This window comes from Cygnus atratus, chromosome 3 (genome assembly GCF_013377495.2).
Source record: "Cygnus atratus isolate AKBS03 ecotype Queensland, Australia chromosome 3, CAtr_DNAZoo_HiC_assembly, whole genome shotgun sequence".
NCBI lineage: Eukaryota > Metazoa > Chordata > Aves > Anseriformes > Anatidae > Cygnus > Cygnus atratus.
The window spans coordinates 57956103-57983233 of record NC_066364.1 but is presented as its reverse complement, the minus strand read 5'-3'; the positions used below and the strand labels follow the sequence as shown (position 1 = coordinate 57983233).

Below are 27131 nucleotides of genomic sequence, written 5' to 3'. Positions count from 1 at the left end.
GTGAGCAACAATGCTCAGCTGCAATCCAAAACAAGAAGTCAAAAGCAAGTTTACAGGAAAACATAAGGAGAAAACATAATTAGACCACTATAAATCCGTGGTTTGCCCACACCTCAAATTCTGTCTCCTCATCTCAAAGTCAACATAATCTTACTGTAGAAAGTTCAGAACAGGACAAGAAGATGAAGAAGTTTATGGAATACCTTCCATATGAAGAACAACAGATTATGATAGGACACTTCAGCTTGAAAAAGAGATTATTTAAGTAAAAACATGACAGAAATCTGTAAAATTAAAAAAATTTATTAGGAAAGTAAATATAGATTGACTGCTCAGAAGTTCACAAGACTGTTCTTCCAGTAGAAAAATTGGGCCTCTTCAGAAGAAACCAGTGGGAACTAAACTAAAACAAAACAATAGGAGGTGATTCTTTGTACAGCAGATACCAGAACGTGGAATTAATTGCTAGGCACTAAATAAAAGCGAGTCACGTATCAGTTTTAGGGACAAAAGTCAAATGCAATTGTGCATATGTCAAGCTACATCAAGTTAGAAATTCATGCTCAGAGTTGAATAATAAAAATGTTTTGGCTGTAGGAATTTTTCCCTTTCTGTCAAGAGGCATACATATCTGCTATAAGCACAATTATTTTTTAAACCCAGCAATAGGGTTCCTGCTTGAAAAACAATGATAAAATTAGTGTTTTGGTAATCTACATCTCCTGTGATCTTTAACAGAACAGAGACAAGCGCAAACCTTCTTGGGTGGGGGTCAAAAATGTGTAGTAAGGGTTTCAACATTGTTGTCCGGTTCAACTAGTCTCTACAAGAGGATTAACAGCAAGTGCAGACTACATAAGGAAGTAGAAATTACATAGTAATACTACCCTGCCCAAGAACTTCAGGAGAACACCTTATATCTGATCATTCTGGCAAAGGGCAACACAGATTGAAAAAGACAGCAGTATTATATACGTGGTCCTGCTTAAAGATTTTTCCATCAGCTTCACCCACACAATTATATGCAGTCTTTTGAAAAAAAAAAAAAGAAAAGGAAAAAAAGTATTCCTCATTTACAACCAATTCAGCTTCTACTCTCTTAATTCCTCCTTTTCATATTAAATCTGCTTACCAAACTGGCAGATCATGCTCAGTATTTGTAACTTCCATTTAACCTAAACTCTACCCAGCTACAGAAATGTCCTTTGACATTCTACCCACAGAAAGGGAAGGACTTCTCCTTGTAAGTTCACATAACTACTGTGCAACTATAATGACTATAATTATTGAAAAACAAACTTCTGACAGCACTTCTTCACATGATGACACTCATATGGACTAGTCAGTTGGCTATTCCAATTTTTTTAAGGAGAAAATTAAATTCACATTCTCTTCTTGGCTTTTACACTTTCAGAAAACCTTATTATTGAGAAATTCAATGTTTTCCAGAAGATTAGAGATTTTTCTTCTTGACTTCTTAATAAAGGCACCTGCTTCTGTATCAGATAAATTAAACCCTTTTCCCTCTGTCTTCACTGGATTTAAACTTTCTGCTGTTGTCTGCTTGCACAAAGAATTACTTTATACTACAGAAACAAAATTATTTTAGATTTAAATATTTTCTTCTAACCTATACAAAGTATTCAAAAGCTACATATGCCTGAAGAAAGCTTTTTTTTTTTTTTTTTTTTTTAATTTTTAACTCCTATTTGATTACCTACCAAACTATAGATCTGGCAGAATGTTTCATTTTCTATGAAAAAAAATGTATATTTTCCTAATATTATATTGATCAACTAGAGCACTTAAAGTCTTCAGAGGGTCCAGCTTTGAAACATCCACAAGCAAGATGGAAGATTCCCATGCATCAAAACACTTACAACACATGCTAATTCAAAAACAAACAAAAAAAAAGCATTTACTAAAAGAAATCTCCATATACCTCACAGAAAAAAACAAATAAGACAAAAAAGACATTGAAAGTTTGTGTCCAGAGCCTTAAAACCATCTATTCAACAAGATACAGAAGCTTTGACACAAATTGTAGTCTAGCGGAATAAGAAATATTTCAATAAAAAGGTATGAATTAGATGTAAACATCAGAGGCTTCTGTGTCAAGGAAATGAAGCAAAAATCGCTATGGTAACCCACTAATTTTTAGTTCTCAACCTAACGATCACCTGAGGAAATAAAACAAATACCTCCCCTATATGGTATTCATGTAAAGATGAAAATGTCACAAAATGGGCATTCTTCTATTCCTGAAAATAGCAGCCCCATCCCACCAGCTATTACCCCTTATATAAAAAACTCTCGGCATTAAAAATAAATAAATAAATAGATCTTTTACTGAATTGATGTGTCTCGCTTTAAAAAGATAATGAGCAATTCATTAATATAACTGAACACTTTCAGTTCATTTCTGACTTGGGAACAGAGAGATAGTAGAACTTGCATTTTCATATTAAAAATCTATTTTGGAAAACTTCAGCATTTACAGTTATTGATGGTGTATCAGAAACATACACTAAAAACCTTCTTTGCTGGTATGATATACAGACACATGGATCTCCCTGTTTTTTTTTTTGTTTTTTTCTTTTTTTTTTTTTTAAGGTATCACTGATTTTAAACAGTGTAGATACAATCTCAACAATCTCTGCAATTGAGTCTACACTTCTGGGAGAAATTTCCCTATTTCAGAATGCCTCAGCTGTGCTCACCATTCAGAAGCTTTCATCACACAATTTTCTCTTAATTCATGAAAATATTCTATAAAATCATTCTATGCAAATAGCTCTTGGTCTACAGATTATTTATCCGTGTGACAGAGAAGTAAACTTGTGTTGCTTAGACTGACCTGAAGATAAATCATGTTTTTTTGTTGTTGTTGTTGTTGTTTTGTTCTTGTTGTTTATTTATGCTATTGGACAAGTGAATATTTGTCATGTAAATGCTGACATTACTAAATGCCCAAATTATTTCGCTTAAAATAAACATTTCTGGAAATACTCTAATCAATCACTGACTAAAATGTCAGTGATTTAGTAAATCACTATTGAAAGTGCACATAAAATGGACATATTCTGTTTTTTTCTAACTTAAGACACTAGCGTAAACATAGATTTGGCTTTGGAACCGGTTTGTTTACCTAAGCAACTTCTGCACTTCACCAGGTTTCCTGAGTATACACCAGAATTGTGTGCCTAAACAGCTCAATGTTTTTGAAGGAAAAGAAAGAAAAGGTACTTAATGTATATTTCATAATTCTGTCAGTCTTACAAATCTTATAAGTCTGATGGGTAGAACAGCAGTCCTACACTGGGACAAAAATAAGTGATATGCAAATGTAGTTCCACTGAAAGACCAGGAGCCAAGCAAATATCACCTTCAAAAAAATTGCAAGTAAATCTGATATTGGTATGAACTACATTATTTTTCATACTAAATGTTTGATTAAACATGAAAAAGAATTATTCTGTGTTAAAGTGTATTTTATAAGGCTGTCTATAGCTACTCAGATTAAATTACTGTTTAATTTACAAAAAAAAAAAGTTAAAATGCAAGCTGATTAACTTGTTTGGAATGATACTCTTCCAGTTGCTATAAAACTTAAGCTTTAGTCTTTTAATTTGAAAATGTTCTATCTTTTTCTGCCTTAGGGCCAAATCTCAGACTAATAACTACCTGTGCAAGGTAAGATTAAATTAGGGACGCTTAAATCATACACTTTTCATAGAGTATTCATAGAGTACTCCACTCTTCTGAGTGGAATTGAACAGATGAATTCTTCCCTTCTTCCAGATCTTCCTGTTTAAAGAAATTGTTTATCAGATGCTCGCCATTTTTACTATGTTCGGGGCAGAACACCAACTCCAGCACATTGGACCACGTTAAAAATGATTAATTTCCCACTTAAGATAGGAATTAAGTTCCACTCAAGTCAACGGGACTTAAGTCAATGTTTCAGTCAAGGCTATATACAGAGATGCTGAATAGCTTTTTAACTCAGCCAGTGAAGAACACAAGGAGACATTGGTTTAACCAAGAGGGCAGCAGACTACTGGAATCAATATCAGTCTGTAAGAAAATCAGATAATCCAAGAAATTGAACAATGTAAATCAATTGAAACATTGGAATAATTACTTTGGCATTGTATTTTCATTGCAGAAATATTCTCCTAAAGAAACTATGAAATTTTGGTGTGTGCAATAAACTGCTCACTTGTGTTCTGCTCCCCCCTCAAAAAGCATCCAGTTGGAGACATTTTGAAAACATAGCACTTACGCATGCACGATTTCTGACAATATCACTTTATCTGCTACTGCTAGATTCTACAAGAACAAATACCCATTCAAGTGATACAATTACGCATACACACCAAGTATTTGAGACGACTTTTCATAGACGTGCAAGTGATTTCATGTCTGACAATCTATACAAGCATACTGTAGATCCAAGCTTACTTTTTTTTTTTTTATAGTATATCAGGAGGATATTTACACTGAAACTTTCTTTTCCTGCTTTTGCACCTGGCATTACAAATTGCCTGTGAATGTAAATAAAGTACACATATCCACATCTGGTACTCAAGAATAATATGCATTAGCAGTTTTGCATCTGAATGTTGCTTTCCATGTAGAAGAACAAAAGAGAATAAGTTTGTACTTCTTTACTTGGAAATAAACTATTAAAAAAATGGAACATTCAGCAAAAGAATAAATATTGAGGATAAAATTTCACAGAATATCATTAGACATGAAAGAATCTGTAAATAAATACATGCTTCAGATCTAGTACACATGCATGTCATTTCCTTGAATTACCAACTCATGTGCAGAGCAAGTGTCGGAAAAATAAAACTGCGAAGAAATATACAGCTGGAATTTGGTACATATAGATTTCCCTCTCTTCATTTTAAGAGGTCAAAAAGTCTGCATTTTCAGGTATATTTATTACATTTACCTGGTAAGAGTCCTTACAACCAGAGTTCCTCATTCTCCCCTCCACCACATATTTCCTATGCCGTCAGTTAAAACTAGTGACTGGTTCATGATTCATGTGTCTGGACTCACAATGAAATAGACACCTCTGACAATAGAAGAATGAATAGGTATAGACAAGGGCAGAGGGTCAGTTACAAACTTTTAAATACAATAAACTCTGAATAAAATTATTACCATTTAACATCCTAACTTATACACATGGACTGAAATGGCAACACGAAGAAAAACCTTCTAACAACTTCACTGGGTCCATGATTTTTCCCAGTATTTTCACTTTTGCTCACAAGTGACACTGGAACATATTTCAAGCATCTGAAGTTGTATAAGTACTAGCACCTAGTTCTACCTAATAACTCTTCTCTTTGTTTACTTTGTAGAATATGCTTATTAGAGAGTATATCATGCATTTATAAAGAACCACATAAAATAACTTTTTTTTTTTTTTTTTAACAATTGCAAATACGCCACCTCCACATTTTTCAAGCATGCCAACACACTCTGTCTACTCAAGACTCATATTTGCTAATTAAGCAAAATATTTTTTTCTTCCTTTTTACTCTGTATGGAGTGACATCTGATCTTACCTCTCCATTCTCCAGAGGATGGATCTTGGAATAATAAGAAGTGCATATAACTTCATCATCTTTTATATAGGATGGAGTTCCAGGACGTGGATGAATGTTGTAACGTGTCAGGCACTCACTGTCTGTGATAGCATAATACTGCCATGGCTGATAGTCTACACCATCCAGAGAACGCTCTAATATCCAGTTCCCAGGTCGAGGTGAGTTAGCTGCTTTCACAATAACATATGCAATCTGGAAAATCTGAAAGAAAAAAAAAATAGCCAAATTGTTAAAATACCTATAAATATGTGATTTAAAACTTATTCCAATTTCTTAATACCTACCAAACTAAGAAGGGGAAATATGATAATGTTCGAATTTTTTTTCCCTATAAATGCACTATGGCCTCAGATTCCATCAAAATTCTTCAAATATAGAAATAAACTCTCCATTAACTTTTCTGAAAAAAAAAAAGGATTTGTTACCTTAGAATCACAGAATATCCTGAGTTGGAAGGGACCACAGGGATCATCGAGTCCAAATCCTGGTCCCACACAGGACCACCTGAAAATCAGACCATGTGTCTGAGTGCATTTTCTCACAGCTTAGTGCTGTGACCACATCCCTGGGAAGCCTGTTCCAGTGCCCAACAGTCCTCTCAGTGAAGAACCTTTTGCTAACACCCAGCCCGAACCTCCTGGCATTAGGCCAGGACAGACTTTCCAAATAGAATTAAAAAGCACTCTAAATTTCACATAACTTAATAAGTGATTGTTAAGCTGCAGTTTCCACCAGACATTTGCAAAGCTTATGTTCAAGTATTTTCAATCTGAATAAATGATTTTGTTTCTGTTTGTGTATTTATACACATATACTTTCTGCAATGTTTACAAGTTGCCAAACTTCATTGCTATTAAGAAAAAACACAGGTTTAAGCCATTGAAAGGTAATCACATCCTACTGAAACTATTCTATAAAACATTCTTGTTTAAATCACATGACTCAGCACACTGGCCATAAATAAGCTTTACAGGACAGAGACACATCAAATATCACGATAAACAGAATGCAAGCATGCAATCAGTGCTCATTATGTTCCATTTCACCTGCCCTTTCAATTGATTTATCAAGGCTTATTGCTGTTTACAGGCTTGCTGGAACGCAAGCCACAACCAATACATTCACAATTGCAGAATGACGTACATTAGTGACACAGTATTATTATTATTTTTAAACCAAGTAACATATAGATGTTACTGAGGTAAAACTGAAGCTAAGGAAAGGAAGCAGCTATTTCCATCAGAAAAGCCAATCATACAGCAGATTTATATTTTAAGACACACTTAAAATATAAAGTGTTTAAAAAATATAATATGTGCACTTAAGATGGCAACAAATGATGGCTTTTAAAGCAAGGCTATGTCATGGATGAAATATTGACACGTCCCTTTTCCAAACAACTGGAAAATTGTCTTCAGGTACCAGAGTGACCCTTCCTTTATTGTGGAGCTGCTTAGCAAATCATGTTTTGGCTATTATATCAAGCTAGAGCTTAGTGGCGTAAGAATACTAATACCAGTAAAGTCTAATGTATCACTGAGCTTTGCTGTATTTGTTTTCATAATTAAAAAAAAAAAAAAAGTAAAACTGCTCTGCTTTATGGAACCAAGTTTCCTACTAAATAGTAGCACTGATCTTCTATTTCTACAGGGTAATTCATGGAGCACATCTACTTTACTTTTTAAAATAGCATCAATGAGATGACACCTGTCAAATGATGTAACAACTGTACAACCCTAGAGCACATCTGTCAAAGTACAAGTCCAATAGAACATAACCTGGAGATCAAAGTTTGCTGATACAAATGTCATAACGGAGTAATACCAAGCTGCCTGGTGGCATGTAATAGTCCATTAACACAACTGCCAAAGTACAGCTAGTGCCTTTTTTGTACTTACTCTGCTCATGTGACCATAGTGTAATTATGGGATTGGGAGGAAAATAGTCTAAATAGTCCTTTGAGCTATTCTCAAATTATAGACAACATAATCCTTGAGATGAGAAACAAAATGAGTCCTGGGTCTCATTTTCAGTAGTAATTGTCTCACTAGTGAGATCTGCAAAGCACGTGTTGTGAAGTACAGTTTAAGTTATAGCACTGAATCTTCTGTATGCCTCATAAGACATAGAAAAGTGCGTCCTACTACACAGGATAATTCGCTACACTAATATTATTCAGATAGAGCTGAAGTGAATCATTAATCTGCAAAGGGTTAGCTAGCAAAGCAGGAAATCTCATTGTGCCTGACTCCCACATGCACTACTATTTAAAAAATAAATCTATCTTTCATGTAAGTCAGAACATCAGAGAGAAAAAAATTGAGTACCACAAAATTTTATAAGAGATTTTCAATATTTCCATTTCATTTTCCAAACAGAGCAATGTAATAGCTCTAAAGGAGGCTTCCAATCAGCAAATCTGGTGTAAGTTGCATACCTACTTCTTTACCACAATTATGTGGTTGTATATTATTCCATTTCAGTGGCCAAGTAAACATGGTATTCTTTATTGAGGAGTTTGGAAAGGGTTTGTTTCCTCATGTTTTGTTATAAACTGTGGCAAACACCTATCAGTCCAGTGTGAAATCCATCCAGATGAGTCAACTAGAACTGCTATTTCAGAACACCTTGCAGACTAGCAGGGGTTATTGGCTACAGGGTGGTACAGCTCATTAGGAGATGAACAGGAAAGAATATTTTTGGACTGTGTATAACTTATTATGGGATGGTTTGTAGAGAAAGGGAGGAATAAGTGCAAGATAGAAGAAGAAAGTAGATGAAAACAAAAACAAAAAAACAACAGTTGACATAAATAGTTGTCCAGTCAGCATGTTTGTCCAGACCACAGTCTCTGCAGCCAGTCCTATTTTCTCTTTAAATCCTGTTTCAAAGCATCTTCCATTTGGGTGGCCTCTCTCTTTTGAGTGGGTACACAGAACCACAGCATCCTTGCATCCATCAGGCTACCTAGTCCATTACGTTCTAGTACTTAGCATGACCAGGAATCAGGCATCACATTTACACAGACAGGACATTAGGCATCTCAAATTAAATATCACATCTGCACTATTTTTCATTTTTGTTTTAAAAGGCCAGTATCAGTATGTTATGATTCTATGTGTTCAGTCATATTTCAGTTCACATATGTTGCTACAGATTATTGTTTGGATTTTTGTATTTCTTTTTTAATAAGAGTATACAGTTTTGATGCAAGAATATTCAAATGATTGGCTATTTATAACTAACTAACCTTCTCATTTTAGTCTAGCATCCAACTCTAAGAGAAACCCCAATTTAGAGATGGAGTGGCTCTCCAGATTCATCAAACAACCATCTAGCCTGCGTCTCTTTTTATCACTGTCCTGAGAGACAGTTACACAGGTTTCAAACATTCTGCTCACAGTTAGAAATTCTGTAATTGAAAATGTTGAGGGGAGGCGGAGGAGGGGGGAGATGCTTAGCAGGGTTCAGCTAATACCAATTTAGAGAGCTGAACAGCTCCCTGCCATGCTGCAGTTTGCCTTCTAATGACAGTGCCTCTCCTGTTCATCTGATCTGCTTCCAACAGAAATGTTACTACCAGATGGGGAATTTGGGTTGAAAGATGCACACACGATTCCAACATAGAGTGGTGGTTTTTTTTTTGTGTTCCCCCCCTCCATGGTGTTGCAAACGATTCTAGCTATCAGAGCATCATCTGCCCCAGAAAAAAAAAAAAAATATATATATATATATATAGCTAAGAATGTCATGCAAAACCAGAATGACCACAGCACTTTGTGGGGAAAAACTGAGAAAGATTTCACCATGGCACACCTTGAGAAGCCCTAAAGGTGTGTGTCTCCAAAGCAAACCAAGCTTCAGTTATAAATGCGTATCTTTTCTAATTAGACAAAAATAGACTCAGTTTCATTCAGTTAGTACCTGCAAAACTGTAACCTTCAATGTGCATTTTAAAAAACAGTTTAAAAATATCTCCACTTATCTCCAATCTTGGCTTTCTCCCTCCACTTTACGTAACTGCTAGAGAGTCTCAGGCTCCTTTAAAAAAATGCGTTCTTCTCCTTGAGAAAAATAAATCTGTTATTAATACCTCAACTTTTGCTCATAAGTAAAAGATGATTATAACATGTCTATTTTTTTAAAAATAAAAATTTCTATTAAAACAGTGCACTGTATAAAATTTCAAACTGTAAAGCTTTCAAGTTGTCCAGCTGTTGAATATCTAAGATACATTAAGCCAAACAGGAGTCAGTGCCTGTAAAGTTTCTGGCAATGCCAGCTTTTTTCTTTGTAATTTTCTCTGTTGGTTTTCTCCATTAACCACTCTTCACCTGTTTGTGAAGGCCTGATAAACAGCTTCTTCCTGTTGACCGTATTTCCTTCTCATCATTGGCTAATATACATCAGAACTGAAGGCTAAAGTCAGTAATTTCTTTTCATAGCACTTTCAAATAATAGCAAGAAGCACTTCCTTTCCTCTTTATTTCATAGGGCTAATGAAATAAAGAAATAATCTATTTCAATGGAGAGAGAGCATGGTGAAGAAAGAAAACTTGATGGAAATGCCAGTATTCACACTTTTTTCTTCAAACCTAGACAACAGAATAGAAAAGACAATTCTTCTGTTTTGGTGCTAACACACCAAAAATTCAAAAAAAAAAAAAAAGTTTTTTCATTGATCCAGGAGCTGTTACTTAGTCTGGGTTCAGCACCATACTGAGTATCCAGGGTAAATAGTGTTCTCATTTTCATGCAGTGTTCCCTTACCAGCTGCATTTCAAAGTAACCTATGTATTCCTCTAGCCTGAGAAACAAAGATCTATTACAGACAATTTTTAGTCTCCATTTCAAAGCGCAGCAATGAAGAAACCTTGAAATCTAAACAGCTAAAATTTATTCTCAATCTCCTCACCTATTACAGACATATGAAATCTCTATATTTTATTTCCGTAATGATAATATTAATTTCAGTATAGATAAAACTACTTAGATACAGGAATAGCACAAAATAATATGCTTTTCCTAGAGAAGCCTTAATTATCTTATGAAATTTCTCAGATTTCCTTTTTGTACAACCAGCAGCAAGCTCATGCAGAACTAGTTTTATTAATGTGAAATAAAAGATATCTTTCAATGTTATGGCTTCTGTACTTTTCTGCACAGAGCTAAAAAGTATACTAGTAAATAGTTTTTAGTGAGATGATGTCTATCTGTTACCCACCTCGAGGAGCGGTCTGCAAAGACACATCTGAAACTGCTGTACCATTAGCAGGGGACAACTTCTGCATTATTGACAATTAAACCTTTAACACTTCCTTGCTGAAACTGTAGCAAGATGGTGATTTGAGATCACTCTGGAAAAGAACGTGCTACTACTATATGGTAACAGGCATCATCTTTAGGCCTAGAATTTTGATTATGAGCTCTTTGAGGTAAGATCATTAATCCAAGTGTGAAATAGGAATATACTAATTTATATCCACTCCCTGAACACCGCACAATCTTTTCTCCATTTCAGTCCTGAAATATTAAAAATACGAACAAAGAGAACATAAATAAGGTAGTGACTTAAACTATGAAACCAAAAATAGAGACATTTCAGAAAATATTTTCAGCTTTTTGATTCTTTATATTCCTCATTTTCTTTTTAGATACCGTAGTTCATTTTTTAACTAAACACAGAAGCAGTTAAAAAGGTTTAAAAATAAATTCTGGCAGTATTTTTAACCTGCCTCATGTCAGTAAACTCAAAAAATTTCAAAAACTTACACAAGGAAAGAAGTAAATTGAAAAGAAATGAGATGCTAGCTCTGATGCCCAGATCAAAGTTTGTGCATGTTCAGTTTTCATTTTTGTTTTTAGTTCTTCATACTTCTATTTTGATACTGTCTCCCACGACATCCTGCTAGCAAAGCTGAGAATGTGTGGGATAGAGGAGTGGACAGTTAGGTGGGTTAAGAACTAGCTGACTGGCCAAGCCCAGAGGGTGGTGATCGGCGGCACAGAGTCTGGCTGGAGACCTGTGACTAGTGATGTTCCTCAGGGGTTGGTGCTGGGTGCAGTCTTGTTCAACATCTTCATCGACAACCTTGATGAGGGAATAGCGTCTGCCCTCAGCAAGTACCCCGATGACACAAAGCTGGGAGGAGTGGCCAACACGCCAGAAGGCTGTGCTGCCATTCAGCAAGACCTGGACAGGCTGGAGAGCTGGGCAGGAAGAAACCAAATGAGGTTCAACAAGAGCAAGTGTAGAGTACTGAACCTGGGAAGGAACAACCGCATGTATCAGTACAGGCTGGGGGATGACTTGCTGGAGAGGAGTTATGAGGAGAAGGACCTGGGGGTGCTTGTGGATGACAGGTTGGCCATGAGCCAGCAGTGTGCCATGGTGGCCAAGAATGCCAACAAGATCCTGGCGTGCATTAAAAGGAGTGTGGCCAGCAGGTCAATGGAGGCGATCCTCCCCCTCTACTCTGCCCTGGTCAGGCCTCACCTGGAGTACTGTGTCCAGTTCTGGGCTCCCCGGTACAAAAAAGACAGGGATCTCCTGGAAAGAGTCCAGCAGAAGTCCACAAAGATGATACAGGGCCTGGAGCATCTGCTCTATGAGGAAAGGCTGAGAGACCTGCGTCTGTTCAGCCTGGAGAAAAGAAGACTGAGAGGGGATCTCATCAATGTGTATAAATACCTGAGGTGTGGGAGACAGAGGGATTTGGCCAACCTCTTTTCAGTGGTTTGTGGGGACAGGACAAGGGGTAATGGCCACAAAATGGAGCACAGGAAGTTCCACACCAACATGCGAAAGAACTTCTTCACGGTGAGGGTGACGGAGCACTGGAACAGGCTGCCCAGGGAGGTTGTGGAGTCTCCTTCTCTGGAAATATTCGAGGCCCATCTGGACGCCTACCTGGGCAGCCTGCTCTAAGGAACCTGCTTTGGCAGGGGGGTTGGACCAGATGATCTTTCGAGGTCCCTTCCAACCCCTACAATTCTGTGATTCTATTTTTGTTGTTGTTGTTGTTGTTCTAATTAACCTGAGGACTGCTTTAAATATGGACATGTTGCTGTGTGGCACAGCAGGGCAATATATGGAATGTGCAGGGTGAATTCTGAGATGACCAATTTTGTTTCCATCTCATAGCCCCCTTTTACAATCAGAATTTCCTTATGAATAATTAGAAAACAATACTTTAGGACTCACAACAAAGAGAACAGTTTGTCTTCACCATTAAGCGTTAAGTTATATGCAAGATCAGACTAAGTCTCTGTTTTGCCATGCTTTGTAATTGAAGAGATCCAATATATACACTTCTAAGTTTGTCCAGTCATTTAGTCCACATTAGTCCAAAATCAAACAAATACATAAATGACTGCCTTCTCTGTCTAAACTACATCACTGATATGCGAGCCTTCCACAGAGCATGCACAGCATGGACTTCACATAGCGGAGAAAGAGAATAATTATGCCATATATATATATATATATATATATATATAAAAATATAAATATATATATATATATTTTACATGGTGAAAGGAACATATACATACATATATTATTATTCATTATTCAGTGAACAAGGGATGATTATGCAGCCCCAAGACCTGTTTAAATGTTTGCTTTATTACCATTATGAATTTTTCCTAGAGTAATTTTAGACCAACCAACAAATCAAGACTATTGCACGCATGTATGATGAAAACCTGTTGGCAAGTCAAATTCAATGCTCTCGACCAAGCCCTGACCTACTGTTCACATTATTAAAAGTAGCAGTATTTTACCCTCTGCTCTATGCTGATATCTGAACAAATACACTTTTAAAACCCGCTAGCTAAAACAAATGGAAATTGAAAACAAGCATCAAATCATTGATGCTTGATGCAATGATTTCATCAAATCATTGCATCAATATTGGCACAAAGCTGCAAAGTGCTACCCAGCATTTGTATGACAAAATAGTGTCTTGCTATTAGGAGCTGCTCCTACCCCCCTAAATCTTAACTCACATACACAAAATATTGTCAAAAACAAATTAGTCAATTAACAATTAGTCAATTAACAATCTATCTTGATACATATTGAGCAGTTCTTTTATTACCACAGTTCTCATCAGGTGCAATAAAGAATCTTGTTGTCCATCTTGTAGCACACACCTTACATTTTAATAATTTAATGATAAAAGGCTATGAAACTATGACAAACAGCAGCACTATTTCATGACCACCACTATCAGCTGCAAAACTCTTTTTTTTTATAATGCAGCTTTTAATTCATTATAAACTATTCACTGATGACATATATCTTCAGTAAATATAGCAAAATCTGTTAGAGACTGAGCCTCCTATGAACCCATTATTTATCCTGCCACCAGTCTCCCAGACTGTGTGACCTTCTTTAGCACCAGAATTGCCAGTAGTACAAAACCTCACATTCATGTCATGTGCCACTCAGGATTCAAAGGTAATTAGGACCTATATCCTGAAACTATTTGCCCAACGGATGGAAAGGTGAATGGCTCTCCTGATAACAACCAGAGTTAAAGAAGAAAAAATGGTATGCATATTTACTGTAGTCATCCAGGAAAAATGTGAGGCAAGTAACTTCAAAAAGAAAAACTATAAATTCTTGAACCTTTTTTTAATCTTTGTCAGAGTGTATTATGATGTGAAGCTGAAAGGAACTGCTTACTTAGAAATCTTTCTGACTAACCACAAAGCAATAAAGTTACAGTCTGATTTAGTGAGGAGCATAAAAAAATTGGGCAAAGTAATCCTGCGGAGATTTATTGTTAATACAACAACTCAGCCTAGCTAGCAGCACTATATATGGTGGGTATTAGAGCTGATCTTTCAGGACTAAAATGGCTTCCTAGCATTTCAGAAAACATTGAAGAATACTCCCTGCACGTATTACTTTACTTCTCAGGAATAATAAAAAATAAAAAATAAAAAACCCCTCTTTTTTAACACTGCAGAAAAGTCAGCTTGAGTAACTTTACAAACACTTGTTTATCAGAACATCTAAAAGCTTAATGCAGCTGGTAGTATTGCAGTGATGGTTGGCATAGGTGTGCACTCTTGATACCTATGGATAAAGGTCCCTCATTTTTCTTTAGACTTTTGTGTTGAGTTATATGAATGTGTAAAAACTTGATTCTGAGACAATAACTGAAGCCTCGATGACATCTGTCACCAGTGTCATACAGAGCGTGTACTCTCTTCAAGCATATTCTCTGATTCCCAAAAAGCCAGGTGGGAAACTACATAACAGAAAGTATACTTGCTAACCTGTCTAAACCAGATAATTCTAAAAAATGTTCACTGTGATGTCAAAATATTTACTACAGGTCTGTTTGTTTATGATTATGTTCTCTAAGTATGTTCATCACTGGTGTATTTGTGTGTTGTTTGTTTTCTGTTGTTTTTGGTTGGCCGGCTTTTTGCTTTTTACAAAACATTTCATTATAAACTAACTTCAAATACATTAGTTTTGCTTTGATTAAAAAGAATACCTGAAGGGCAAAGTATGCTTTCTTTCATCCTATTGATACCTGATTCTTGCATTACCAGTGAACTCTGAAACTAAAGAATGAAAAGAATTACTGAAACGTTGAGATTTACGTTCAGACAAGAGAAAAGAAACTTAAAAAAAAAAAATCATTTTTAACTAACATCCAGGTACATGTGCAAAAATTAGCTGGGGACTTCAGTAATATAGAACAGATGCCATTATTTATTTTCATTTGCCATTTACATTTTCATTCAGAATATAAAATGCCATTTTACATTCTTGTTTTCATGGTTTTAGCTGCACCTTTTAGGGCTTTCACTTTAACAATCCATTATCCCTTAGGTATAACTGAACCAGGGAACAACTTTTTTTTGGGGGCGGGGGGAGGAGGAGCATGTAATTAAATGCTTTGTATTCTTAAGTGTTTACATTACTTTAAAATAGAATGATTAATATGCAAGCAAAAACAACGCCAGATATGCAGGTTGACAACTCCATTTTGCAGATATGGACTGTAGTTTATTGCCCCAAAGCTCATAGATCAGTATTATATACTTTAAATCTTTACCATCAGCTGAAGCCAGAGACTGCCAGCTGCTCTTGCTCTTGCAAGGGGTGGGACTGCTTTCCCACCGCCTCCAGAGACACGAGCTTGTTCCACACCAACCCCCCCCAACCCTAACAGAACCTGGCAGAAACCTAACTCCCCCCCAAAATAAGACAATGCTAGTTTTCAGTATCAAGGTACTGATCTGGTTCAGTATGTGGCAGCACAACTGCTAGTGCCAGACCACGGGACTGTTTGGGGAAGGCTGGGGAGGGAGAAACAGCAACCACATGAAAATGCAGTATCACTGACTGAACAGGCTTTGCTTCTATTCACACTTTTCTCTTTAGACAAAGATTTGAGAAGATGGACAAAACAGACTGGCATTTGCTGGTGAGACATCTCAGTTTAAACTGAGAAACCATATTAGGCTTTGGTTTGGAGATGAAGAGAAGCCATATGGTTCACCTTTACAGAAGCTTTCTTGAAAGTGTTTCAGACATTTAAAGCATATAACTGTAGTGAAAGAGAAAGAGAGAATAGTAACCAAAAACCTAAGCAAAATCTTTGGACATGTATACGAGTTTAGCATGGGAAGACCAACTGGTACGTAGTTTTACTAATCTGTTTCTTGTATCCCAAGACTAGGCATTGTCGTAAAAATCACAGAATGGTTTAGTCAGGAAGGAACTCTTAAAGATCATCTTGACCAGTTCCCCTGCCAAGGGCAGGGACACCTTCCACTAGAACAGGTTGCTTAAAGCCCCATCCAACCTGACTTTGGACACTTCCAATGATAGACATCACAGCTTCTCAGGGCAACTTGTTCCAGTGTCTCACCATTTCTTCATTATATCTAATATAAAAGTCTACTCTCTTCCAGTTTAAAACCATTGTCCCCTTTCCTGTCACTACTGCCCTTGTAAAAAGCTTTTCTCCATCTTTCTTCTAAGTCCCCTTTATATATTGAAAGGTCATTAACCTTCTGTTTATTCCTTTAGCTATTCTGATATTTGATATCAGAAGTTCTTCATAGAAAGCTAGTTGTAATCCCTCACCTCCCAAAAATATATTTGATATTACAGAGCAGAGAAAAACAAAGATATCATAGTGATATACATATTTCATATACCACTTTGCAGATAGTGTGTAAAGGCTACTTTACCCTTGCTGCATTGCACTACACATTCTGATTCCTTAGCCACTGTCATGTGGACTATTATAGATTTTTTTTTATTATTACTATTATTTTTAACTAATATTAAAAGAAGCAATGCTGTTGTGAAATACTTTATCATCTAGTGTGCCTTGTACTTCACTGTGGCTGAAAAAGTGACTTCAGACAATCACTAAAGGATGAGTTTAACTAGATCTAATTGTGCAGTGATGTATAGAGTGAGTGCTACGCAAAGAATTCCAACAGTCTTTTGAAGCCAGACAGCCAGGAAATGGTTCCAGAATCCAAAATCATGCCCCAAATTGTAAATAGTCAAGGCTCAAAACTTCTTCTATTTCTTCCTCAAGAAATAAATTAATTGGATGGGGATGCAGACTAAGTAAATTCATAGTCTTTGCCTGTCCAAGGCTTTGAAAAAGCAAATTCTGGGAACTGTATCATTTGCAAATTAAGTGTCAATGTCATTTACTAGAAAGACAAAGAAATAGCTAGTCAGAGAAGGTGGCATTATATTTGACATTACACAACAACTCCAAGCCAATCCCTGCTACAGCCATCATTTTGTAACACCTTCAGCCAAACACTAAAAGGATGGCAAAAAGCAAGTACAGAAGTGGTGATGGAAATAAGAATTTACTCACTCATATAAGCTTTCAAAAACAGCTATTCTTTAAATTAAAGATACTAGAAACAGATAACCTGCCTCATTCTGGTCATATATCTGGGCAACATCTTCAACACAGTTCTGCAAGACAGTGCTTGTCATGTTTGCCTCAAGTCATCCCTGGCAAACAAACACGTGATCTCTGCTGCTGTGTGACAGTGATGAACTCTGAAATAGAGCTGTGCTCCCCCAAGAGATCTGGCTAATGTTGTGCATCAAGGGAACTGACAGATGAAGGTAACATTTCCTTCAAACAGCTATCAACACAGCAGTCACACTAGCAAAGCTAAGGAGCAAGTGACAAGCAAAGTCCCACAAGTAAGGTGTCTTCACAGAAGCTTTCTCCTCTCTCATATTTTTCCCCTACCCTAGCAAAGGTTAGCAATATTGCATTAAAACATATGGGAACACCACCATTTTGGTGTGCATAGTATCTGATAGGCTGAGTGTAAACTATGGACTCTGTTCAGACACAGAGCTTAGAATGGTACGTTCACACTAGCTTTCTAGATCAGATAAGCAGGTGCTTTTGAGGTGAATCTCCCAACTTCTCCCAGTTAGTATGCTTTGGTTCCCATCATGAATGAATCTTAGAGCTCACAAACAGTATCCTTTTCAGGAAAAAAAAAACTAAACCAGTAGAATATGCTTAGAAACACACCCAATTCATTTTAGCTGCTCTAATGGACATTCAGACCATGATACAGAATAGAGATAGCCTAAAGTAAATTTCTTGGCAAGTTATCTGTGCCACCAGCCCCAAATAAACACAAGTCCTCTCCCAGGTCTACTTCCCTCTTTTTCCCTGTGACACACTGTTTACTAATGCAGGAACACTTAAAGTATCAATATTCATATTTTTCTCTCGGTTGGTTTCAAATATAAACCAAATGTTCAAATTATAGGTCACACTATGTATGGCAGTCCTCAGCATAGCAGCAGATGTACTTACTTACTATCCTGTTACTTTCCTGTCCAAGCCTGAATCTCTCTATTCATCTTGTCATAGTTTCCTAGTTCTCTCATTTGTGTCTTTTGCTACAGAACTTAGTTGTACAGTCCTGTGTAGAGAAAGCACAAGGAACCCCTCAGTTTTGCAATTCTTTTCCTCTTCCTAATATTATCCTTTTTCAGGATAGACAATATATGCTTGTCTGCACATGTATGTATATTTCTACTCATGGATACTGAAGTGAATCGAATAACAAAGAAATCATTCAAAAACAAATCTAAACCCTCTGTCCAAATATAATTTGGACAACACAGAATTACAAAACAATGAGCTTAGCACTTACAGAATATTGCTGTCCACTTTTCATAAATGCTTCTCAAAGTGCTTCTGAGAAGGTCAAGCACACTTCTACTTCCAGTTATTCAGTTCTCTATCTAGTTCCAGGAACGCCACTTTCCAAAGTATAACATGTGCCACTCAAACAGTAAAGTCCAAACTTATATTCTAAAAACTGGTGGAATACATTTCAGAAGAAAAGGCAAGTAGGACTGCAGTGATTTCTACATGGAGGCAGAACAGAATTCCTTAGAATCCTTGCTCCCTTCCCATGGAAGGAGAAGCTGAAAAGCAGAGTTGAAAGAGTGGGACACTATCAGTGCTTAAAGAAACGAAAACTGATGAACTGTGGTCTCTTTATAGAGAAAGCAACTATATAGCTTATTCAGTGATTCTTGCTGCTCTACCAGATCTTATGAGGCTCTGAGGAGTGTCAACTACTTTGTTTTTATTTAGAAATATATGCCTAGAAAGGATTTCCTGTACACTGAACTATTCCCCTACAATCTCAGACAATTAAGATATACTTATTAAATCCAACAGTTACCACCAGAGCATTAACTCTGTGTCCACTCACCCAGAGTTCATTGACATCTACAAGTCACATAAAATATTCCTGCACCATTAAAATAAACATGTAAAGTGTCTAGTCAGAAAATCAAAACCCATATAAGTATGCTCCTGGCATAAACATCTTAGCAATACCAAGGATATTGCCAACGTCCTAGTTCCCCACAACAGCAGGGTATTTGTTAATGAAAGTGTCCTGATGTATGTAGAAATTGGAAACAGATGGGCTGACCACCTCACCTCAAACTTCCAGTTGGTTTCCCTGTGTATTTGCCAATTTTCTTTAAAGATATTCTACTACTCTTCCACATCACTGAAATCATTGAACCAAATGAGGATTTCAGATAGCATGAATACAGGGAATATATTTGCCCTGGAAATCCAGCCATTTCTGTTTTGCAACCTCCCTTTTTCTCTACTTCTTGAAAGAGCACAGCTCGTCAACAGAAGGAGCTTCTTTATAAGAGAAGAATTATTTTCTGTCCTGTGAAACATTGCACTCACTGGACTTGAGTTAATTTTGTTGCACTTGAACCCATCACTCTTAAGGCCAAATTCACAGACCCTACACAGCCAGCAAAGATGCAGAACACATTCTCTGTGTGTATGTGAGCGCTTCACAGATGAAAAAACCTAGTGTGCTGATGAACCTACCCTGCCAAAACTCAGCTCTGCAGTTGCAATAACCTGAGTAGCTCAACTTCTCAATTTTAACCTCCATTTAAATTTGTCTGAATGACTCCTAAATAAATCTACACTCATATTTTGATCGCTATCCACTTTCTGGGTAAATAGCACTGTAAAAATAATTTCAGATGTACAGCTATGAATTATGTTCCAGAATATTCTTGTGAAATAGATAAGATTGTCAAAATGGCTAAGAAGTCTGGAAAACTGAAGGGTTAAGAGCAAATTAGCAAAGATGCTGAGAACAAAACAGTCTCAATTTTCAACATGTATTTTTATAATATAAATGGAGTACAAATTTCAAAGGTACCTTAGTGAATTAGAAGCCTGGCCTCCATTACATATGAAAGCTTTTTTATAAATACTCTGTTACACCTCAACTGTTGGGAGAAAGCAAATAAATGAACAACTGCATTTTTCCCAAGCTAACTAAAAATATTTTGACTCCTTCTAAAGTTAAACTGTATGAAGTAAAATATCCTTATTAATTATTCTTAACTAGTATACACCATTTTTTACATGTCTGTACTGCACAATAAAGTAAAAATATACATATGCAGCTGCCCCCAAAGGTCAAGCATTATATAAGTGAAAAAATTGTAATTATTTTCCTCATTTTTTCATGAAATTAAGACTTGCTGAAAGCATTTCATGTACTATCATAATTACTAGTAATAACATACACACTAATGCATTCCTGCAATTTACAGTCCGTTACTTGTAGGTTTGTCATTTGTTATTTCTATCCTACAAAAAGAAGTCAAGCATTTTTGCACTTAAAGCAAGAATTTATCAACACAAACATAGCAATTACTGAATCTCACATAAGGCAAAAATAAAGAACAGAATTTCTTTTAAGTGAAGTCTCAAAGATACCTGGTGACCTTCAGCCATTCACAATGGCTACTATCCATGACGTTAGCTGGAAGGGAAATTTCATATTTTACTGACTACTTTAATAAAGCCTACAGTGTTGTTTTACAAAAGATCCAAACAAGAAAATAAAAACTCCTAATATTCCTCAAAACCCCAAAAAAACTCTCATTTCTTAAGGAAAATTCCAAAAGCCAAGCATAGTACAACATACTACATTTTGCAGAACAAAGTTGTTGCTCTGTTCATGTAAGATGGTGAGCAAGCGTGCCTTCCTAACTCCGCGTATGCTCCTCACATCATTTAGAGTTAGTCAGATAGTATCAGTAGCACAGGGTCATATCCCACCTCTCTGACATACCCATACTCTGACATGCTATCTCACATTTCAGCCAGTGCAACTGAATGGGTTTAAGACAAGGGATCACCATTAGTCCTGTGAAAGGCCCCACCAAGCTTTCTTGGAACAATAAGCAAGAGAATAAGGGGGAGAGGGGAAAGGAGTAATGGACAACATGCATGAGCCTTGTCTCACTTAAAAACCATGCAAAACCAAAACACCACCCCCACACCCACCCATCAAAACAAACCCACACAACATGGTGCAGTATTCTCAGACCACTGGTGAAATCGCATACAAAGAAGCCTTTTAAATACATTAGAACAATCTGTACTTTTTCTCAGTGGAGTCACCGACCCTGCAGTAGCTAGTTTTGAGTATACAATAAAAATTAAAAAAAAGTTTTAGGAACTGCACACTTTTTTTTTGTTTGTTTTATAAATTTATTATAACAAGCTGAATACTGACACAACAGGGAAAAAAAAAAAAAAAAAAAGTAAAGTTCTAGTTTAGCAAACCTGGCCGAAGCAACTATACAAGTAAAGATCACTAGAGTGCTAATTCAGTCCTAATGCTCAAGAGCTGCTTATATATAATCATAGAATATCTGCGTTGGAAGGGACACACAAGGATCATCGAGTCCACCTCCTAGGTCCCTGAAGGACCACCCAAAAAATAATAATAATATCATGTGTCTGAGAGCATTGTCCAAACACTTCTTGAACTCCATCAGGCTCGGTGCCATGACCACTGCCCTGGGGAGCCTGTTCCAGTGCCTGACTAACTTCTCGGTGAAGAACCTTTTCCTGATATCCAGCCTGAACCTCCCATGTCGCAGCTTCAAGCCATTCCCTCGGGTCCTATCACATTAATAGATCAGAACCAACAAGAGGCACAATCTCCTTGTACAGGCAAACCAAACTCTGAAACTTTAAAAGACATTTTAAAAATAACTTGATAATTCCTTGATTAAGTTCCTTGCACAGGAACTTAAACTTCTCTAAAGGAGTTCAGCTCTGTTGATTGAAACAGAAATGCACATTAAATACTTTTGCAGATACAAGGCCAAGGACACAGATGTAGGATTTTTTTTGTTGTTATTATTATTTTTGGCAAAACAAATAATAACTCCAAAGCCAAAATGCAAATAATTCTTCCAAGATTCAAAGGCTTTTCCAGGTGTGAAGCAGTAAAGAGGCTTTCAAGTACTTCATTGTCACAAATACAAAGTACTTAAAAGAATTTGCACCATCAGATATCAGGGTGATAGTTTGTTTTCAAGTAATAAATGGCAAAAACTAGAAATCAAGTATTGTACTCTTCATTAAGCCTTACTGAAGTTCTGAGTTCTGGACTAAGTTAAGACTATGATCTCTTCAAAAAAAATTTTTACGTATGCATGCCTGCTGATGGCTCCATGCAATACCTTTGGCTTCACTCTTTCTATCAAGCTATGCTTTATGCAAGCCTTTCCAGTGATTACTATTACTCTCTTTACGTAAAGGTGAATGAAAAAGAAGGGAGATAAGGATAGGCAGGTTCCAAGTGAAGCTGATAAAATACTAACAGTAGACCAAAACAGAAAACCAATCTCATTGAAGAGATCAGAGAGGAAGGGAGAGCTGGGAACTGGAATCAGAGAAAGGGCCTCCCCTTTTTTCTAAACAGCTGGAAACTGAGTGTGTTTCCTTTGTCTGTGGCTGGCCTATATTTGTTTACAACTCGAATGAGACCAGAGAAGACTAAGGGTTAACAAACAAACAAACAACAACAAAAAGATTACTTTGTTATCTAGTTAATTGAATGCCAAAATGGTCAAGTTTAATAACATGATGAATAGCTTCGGTACCAGGTAATTGTTCTTTATTTATCATTGCATAATGAAAATAAAATAATTTACCATCAGCCCTCATATCCGCTTTCTTACATGCCTGGAATTTATGTAGCATTTCTGTAAGCATCAGATAAATTCATTCTGTATGGCTACAGCTGTCAAGCACAGTTTCAGTAACAAAAGGCAATTTATTTAAAGACCACTTTAGCCAAACTCCTCCTTTTACTCTCCGGGCTGTCCCTCAAAATAATCCACTACCTGAGCATGTATCACTAACACAGCTGAAATATTGTTGCAGTGAATAAAACTGTATTATTGATACAATAAACAATATTAGTCTAAACATAAACTTTTATTTATGAGTACATGGAACATTCTTTTAATTGACTTCACAGAGCCAAACCAGAAGCTATGTTTTTTTTAAAAAAGGCTATATTTAATATAATTTTAAATGTGACTTCATAAAAACATATGAAAATTGTTTTTAATTTAGTACGCTACGTTAAAATGAACAGGTCTGTCAGCATTACCCATAAAAATGACCAAAAAAATTACAAGAGAAGCCAAGAGTGTCTTCATAATATAAAAGCAACATAAAGCAAAGAGGAAAATAATCCAGGTGAGATACTGTGCAAGAAAGAAAGCCCTTATAAAAACAAACAGAAGTCATCTACCTGTTGGAGGTCCAACGTAATGGTCACATAATGATATTCAATTCCATTCTGGATACTAGGGCTTTGCCACCAAGTGTTCTTGCCATCAATTGCATTTGTTATCGGATGTCGTTCTGTTAGAGCAACAGAAATATGTAAATGTATTTAAGAGTAATTCAGAGATATAAATGGTTTTAGAGCTAAATTCTAGATTTGAATACAACTATAGAACTAACAAGGTAGAACATTAAAAGAAAAAACAGGAAATCTTTTCTTTCTTTTGCTCTTGGAGCAGTCTTAGGCTTATCATTACTAGAATATTCATCTAATATTAGCCCCAAGTTAGTCTTGCAACGAGGTTACTCAGAGTACCTAAATAAATACAACTGGAGGCTCTCCTGAGTCTACAGAAAATGTAGGCATCTAAGTCAGATGGTGTGAACACTTCCTGCAATCTTTCAAAGTTTTAAGTACTGCAAAGTCATTAAATGTTGCAATAGAAACAACAAATCAGAATCCTGAGGTCTGGTGTGCAGGGAAAGCAGAGATCACAGTAATTCTGGTACTTGCATTCCTAAGCACATGGCAATAATTCAGGAAATAATTCAGAAATTGTTACAGAGAAGATGATTCACGAATTATTACAGAATATATTTCTCAACATGAAAATTGTCTGACTCACAAACACATGTACGAAGATAGCTCACTTTTAACATATAAACTATTCGTGTCTAAGTCCAAGATGCATTACTTTTCATGCCCACGTTTACTCTGTTGTAGTGTCACAAATAAATCCAAAATAATTGGGATAAAAGAATATTTACAGAATGAAATTATTGTTAGATTTCAAGATCTTCTAATCCAATGAAATTTAATTACACAGTATTTTAATGTTACTTTGACTGAGAAAAATAGCACTCAACTTTCTAGGTTACTTTTTATGGCCAATTCATGACTGTCTCCCGTATGAACTGGAGAATACCAAAATCTCAGTTTTAAAAGATATGAGGGTCTACCTGATGCATTTTGAAGTCCTTAATTACCTAGAGCAAGTCTGTACATTATGGTGAAAATAACCCAAAGGTAATTCAAATACAGTTGGTTTTTTCTATGTGCATTCTGTCAGCAAGAACATAACGAGGTCAGAGAAATCTTACCCCTCTCATTATGGATAGCTTTCTAAACTGGCAGGCTTTCTGGATATAAAACTAGAATATGTTTCATTACTAGCTCATCCTAGTATTCCAAAGAATTAATTCATGAATTGATTAATTTCCTTGTTATTCTAATTATTATTTAAATAAACCAGTAAGATAGACAGTCTTTGTGTCTCTGTTTTCTTGCTATATCAACCACCTGTGGAGGACAGGAGCACTAGCTCATTAAGGAAAGCCAGAATGTCTGAACATATTTAAAGATACAATTAAAGGGCTTTGTGGGAGTAAGAGAAGGTATAAGCCTGCAAAACTGAAAATGTGAAAAATTTAATTTAAAAATCAAATTATTCAGTGGCATTACTGAGCATCAACATCTGCCAGCTAGGATACACACTACAAGTGACACTGTTAGCAGCATTATCTTTCTATTGAAGAAAAAAAGAAAAATAAAATAACACACAAGCCTTACATGTTGTCAATTCTCAGATCTCTGATCATCTTCACAAACTTTGGCTTTAAATGAGTGCTAGCAAAAAGTCATTTGTAAATCAAACTCAGAGCTCCTCAGTGATCGTGTCAGAAACTGTCTAATTGGGAATTTTGATGCAAGTCTCTTCAGGTGAAATTGATATAAAGATAAATCATGAGAAGGACAGTTGGGAGATGAATCAACAGTTAACTGTAATCACCATTATGAACGTTTAATCATAATTAATTTGAAAACTGATTAATTGTTGGCTTTTTTTACCTTTTTAAAAAGGAAGGGAAAATTATACAGTATTTGCAAAATGGACTGGATTGCAAATGCAGTTCAAGCACCAGTCTCTCTAATGGATGACAAGGATGGGGGGAACTTACAGACTGAACCCATCAAACTCTCTTCTTTAATTTGGGCTCACATGTGATTAACCAGGGAATCTGTGTTCATTTCCTACTGCAGTAATTAAGGGGAGGCACTCCAGACTCACACATTCCAGGGGGATCATTTAAAGTCTGGTTACATTACATGGTTCTCCCATTAATGAGCTAACTTTGTTTAAATAAAGCACTTCCTTCTGCCAAATGAACATTTAAAAACCTTAAAAAGAGATGAGGTTGGCAACAATAGGCCAGTCATTCTGAAGCCAAGCAGTCTCTCAAATTTAGAAGAGGGTAGGAGCAAGGGAAAACATGGATACAAATCATTCAGATGAGGTGTTTATACATATAAATGGCAACAATAAAGAGGGCTGTATAAACATACATGCATCTATCTACTATTATAGGTGGAACATGGAGACAACGCAATACAGCTCTGTTTTATTTATTTATTTATTTATTGGAGTTAAAGTTGATAAAAAAAAAAAACAATAATTGTATTATGTACATGCATGTCTAAATGCTCTCCTGTAAAGAAAGGACAGAATATATCACACAGTGTTTCTGGCAGTCTAAATGCAGCCAAAAAAAATTTAATCTTCTGAATGAGACCCACTACTATAATGTAAAATCATTTGAATGCTTACATTGCTACAATACAAATGCATGATCTTTCCTGAGAAGACAGCATTTACTACAATTAAAGAAGCCATCAAAACTTGAAAAATGACCTTGGGGGAAAAAAGTAAGTTGCAACTGTGTTCAGACAATTGAAGTAATCTATAATGGGGCAATTATAATTAGCTTTGTAAATACAAGATAGGGAGCAAGTGGATAGGTAGTCATTTAGTGAGAAAGCATCTGGGGATTACAATGGCCAACTAGCTAAATATCTCTCAGTGGTATCACACAATTTAAACGGGGATATATCTAAATTAGATGTGTAAACAGCAATATAATCTGCTTATTCTGAAGGAAACCTGAATCTCTCTGCAGTACTGGTAAGAGCTCAGGTGAATTTTAATATAGATGAAAACCTCTAGAGAGAACTGAGAACTGCAGTTTACATAGAGTTCTAGATCATACAACCTATACGGAGAAAGACAGAAAAGGAATAGATTAGTGTAAAAAACTAGACAGAGCAATAATAGCAACCCTCAAGTAAGTAAAAAGACTTTTGCAAAGAAAATGGAAGTAATCCATTCCCTGTGTTGGCTGAGGTTAGGAAAAACATAACATCCTTGAATTTCTGCAGGGAAGATGCAGATTAGCTATTAGGAAAAGACTGTGTAATTGGTAAAATAATTCTAGGAAGGGTGGCCCAGGAAGGAAGTTTCTA

At 36.1% G+C, this 27131-nt stretch overlaps 1 protein-coding gene across 1 annotated transcript in view; it reads right to left on the bottom strand.

Moving 5' to 3' along the window:
* LAMA2 (laminin subunit alpha 2) overlaps positions 1-27131 on the bottom strand; it is a 380546-nt gene that overhangs the window by 261159 nt on the left and 92256 nt on the right. The window contains exons 3-4 of the mRNA XM_050709562.1: positions 23799-23911; positions 5589-5831 (exon numbers count right to left, since the gene is read on the bottom strand). Of these exons, the coding sequence (XP_050565519.1) occupies positions 5589-5831; positions 23799-23911 (356 nt within the window). The remainder of the gene's footprint in view (positions 1-5588; positions 5832-23798; positions 23912-27131) is intronic.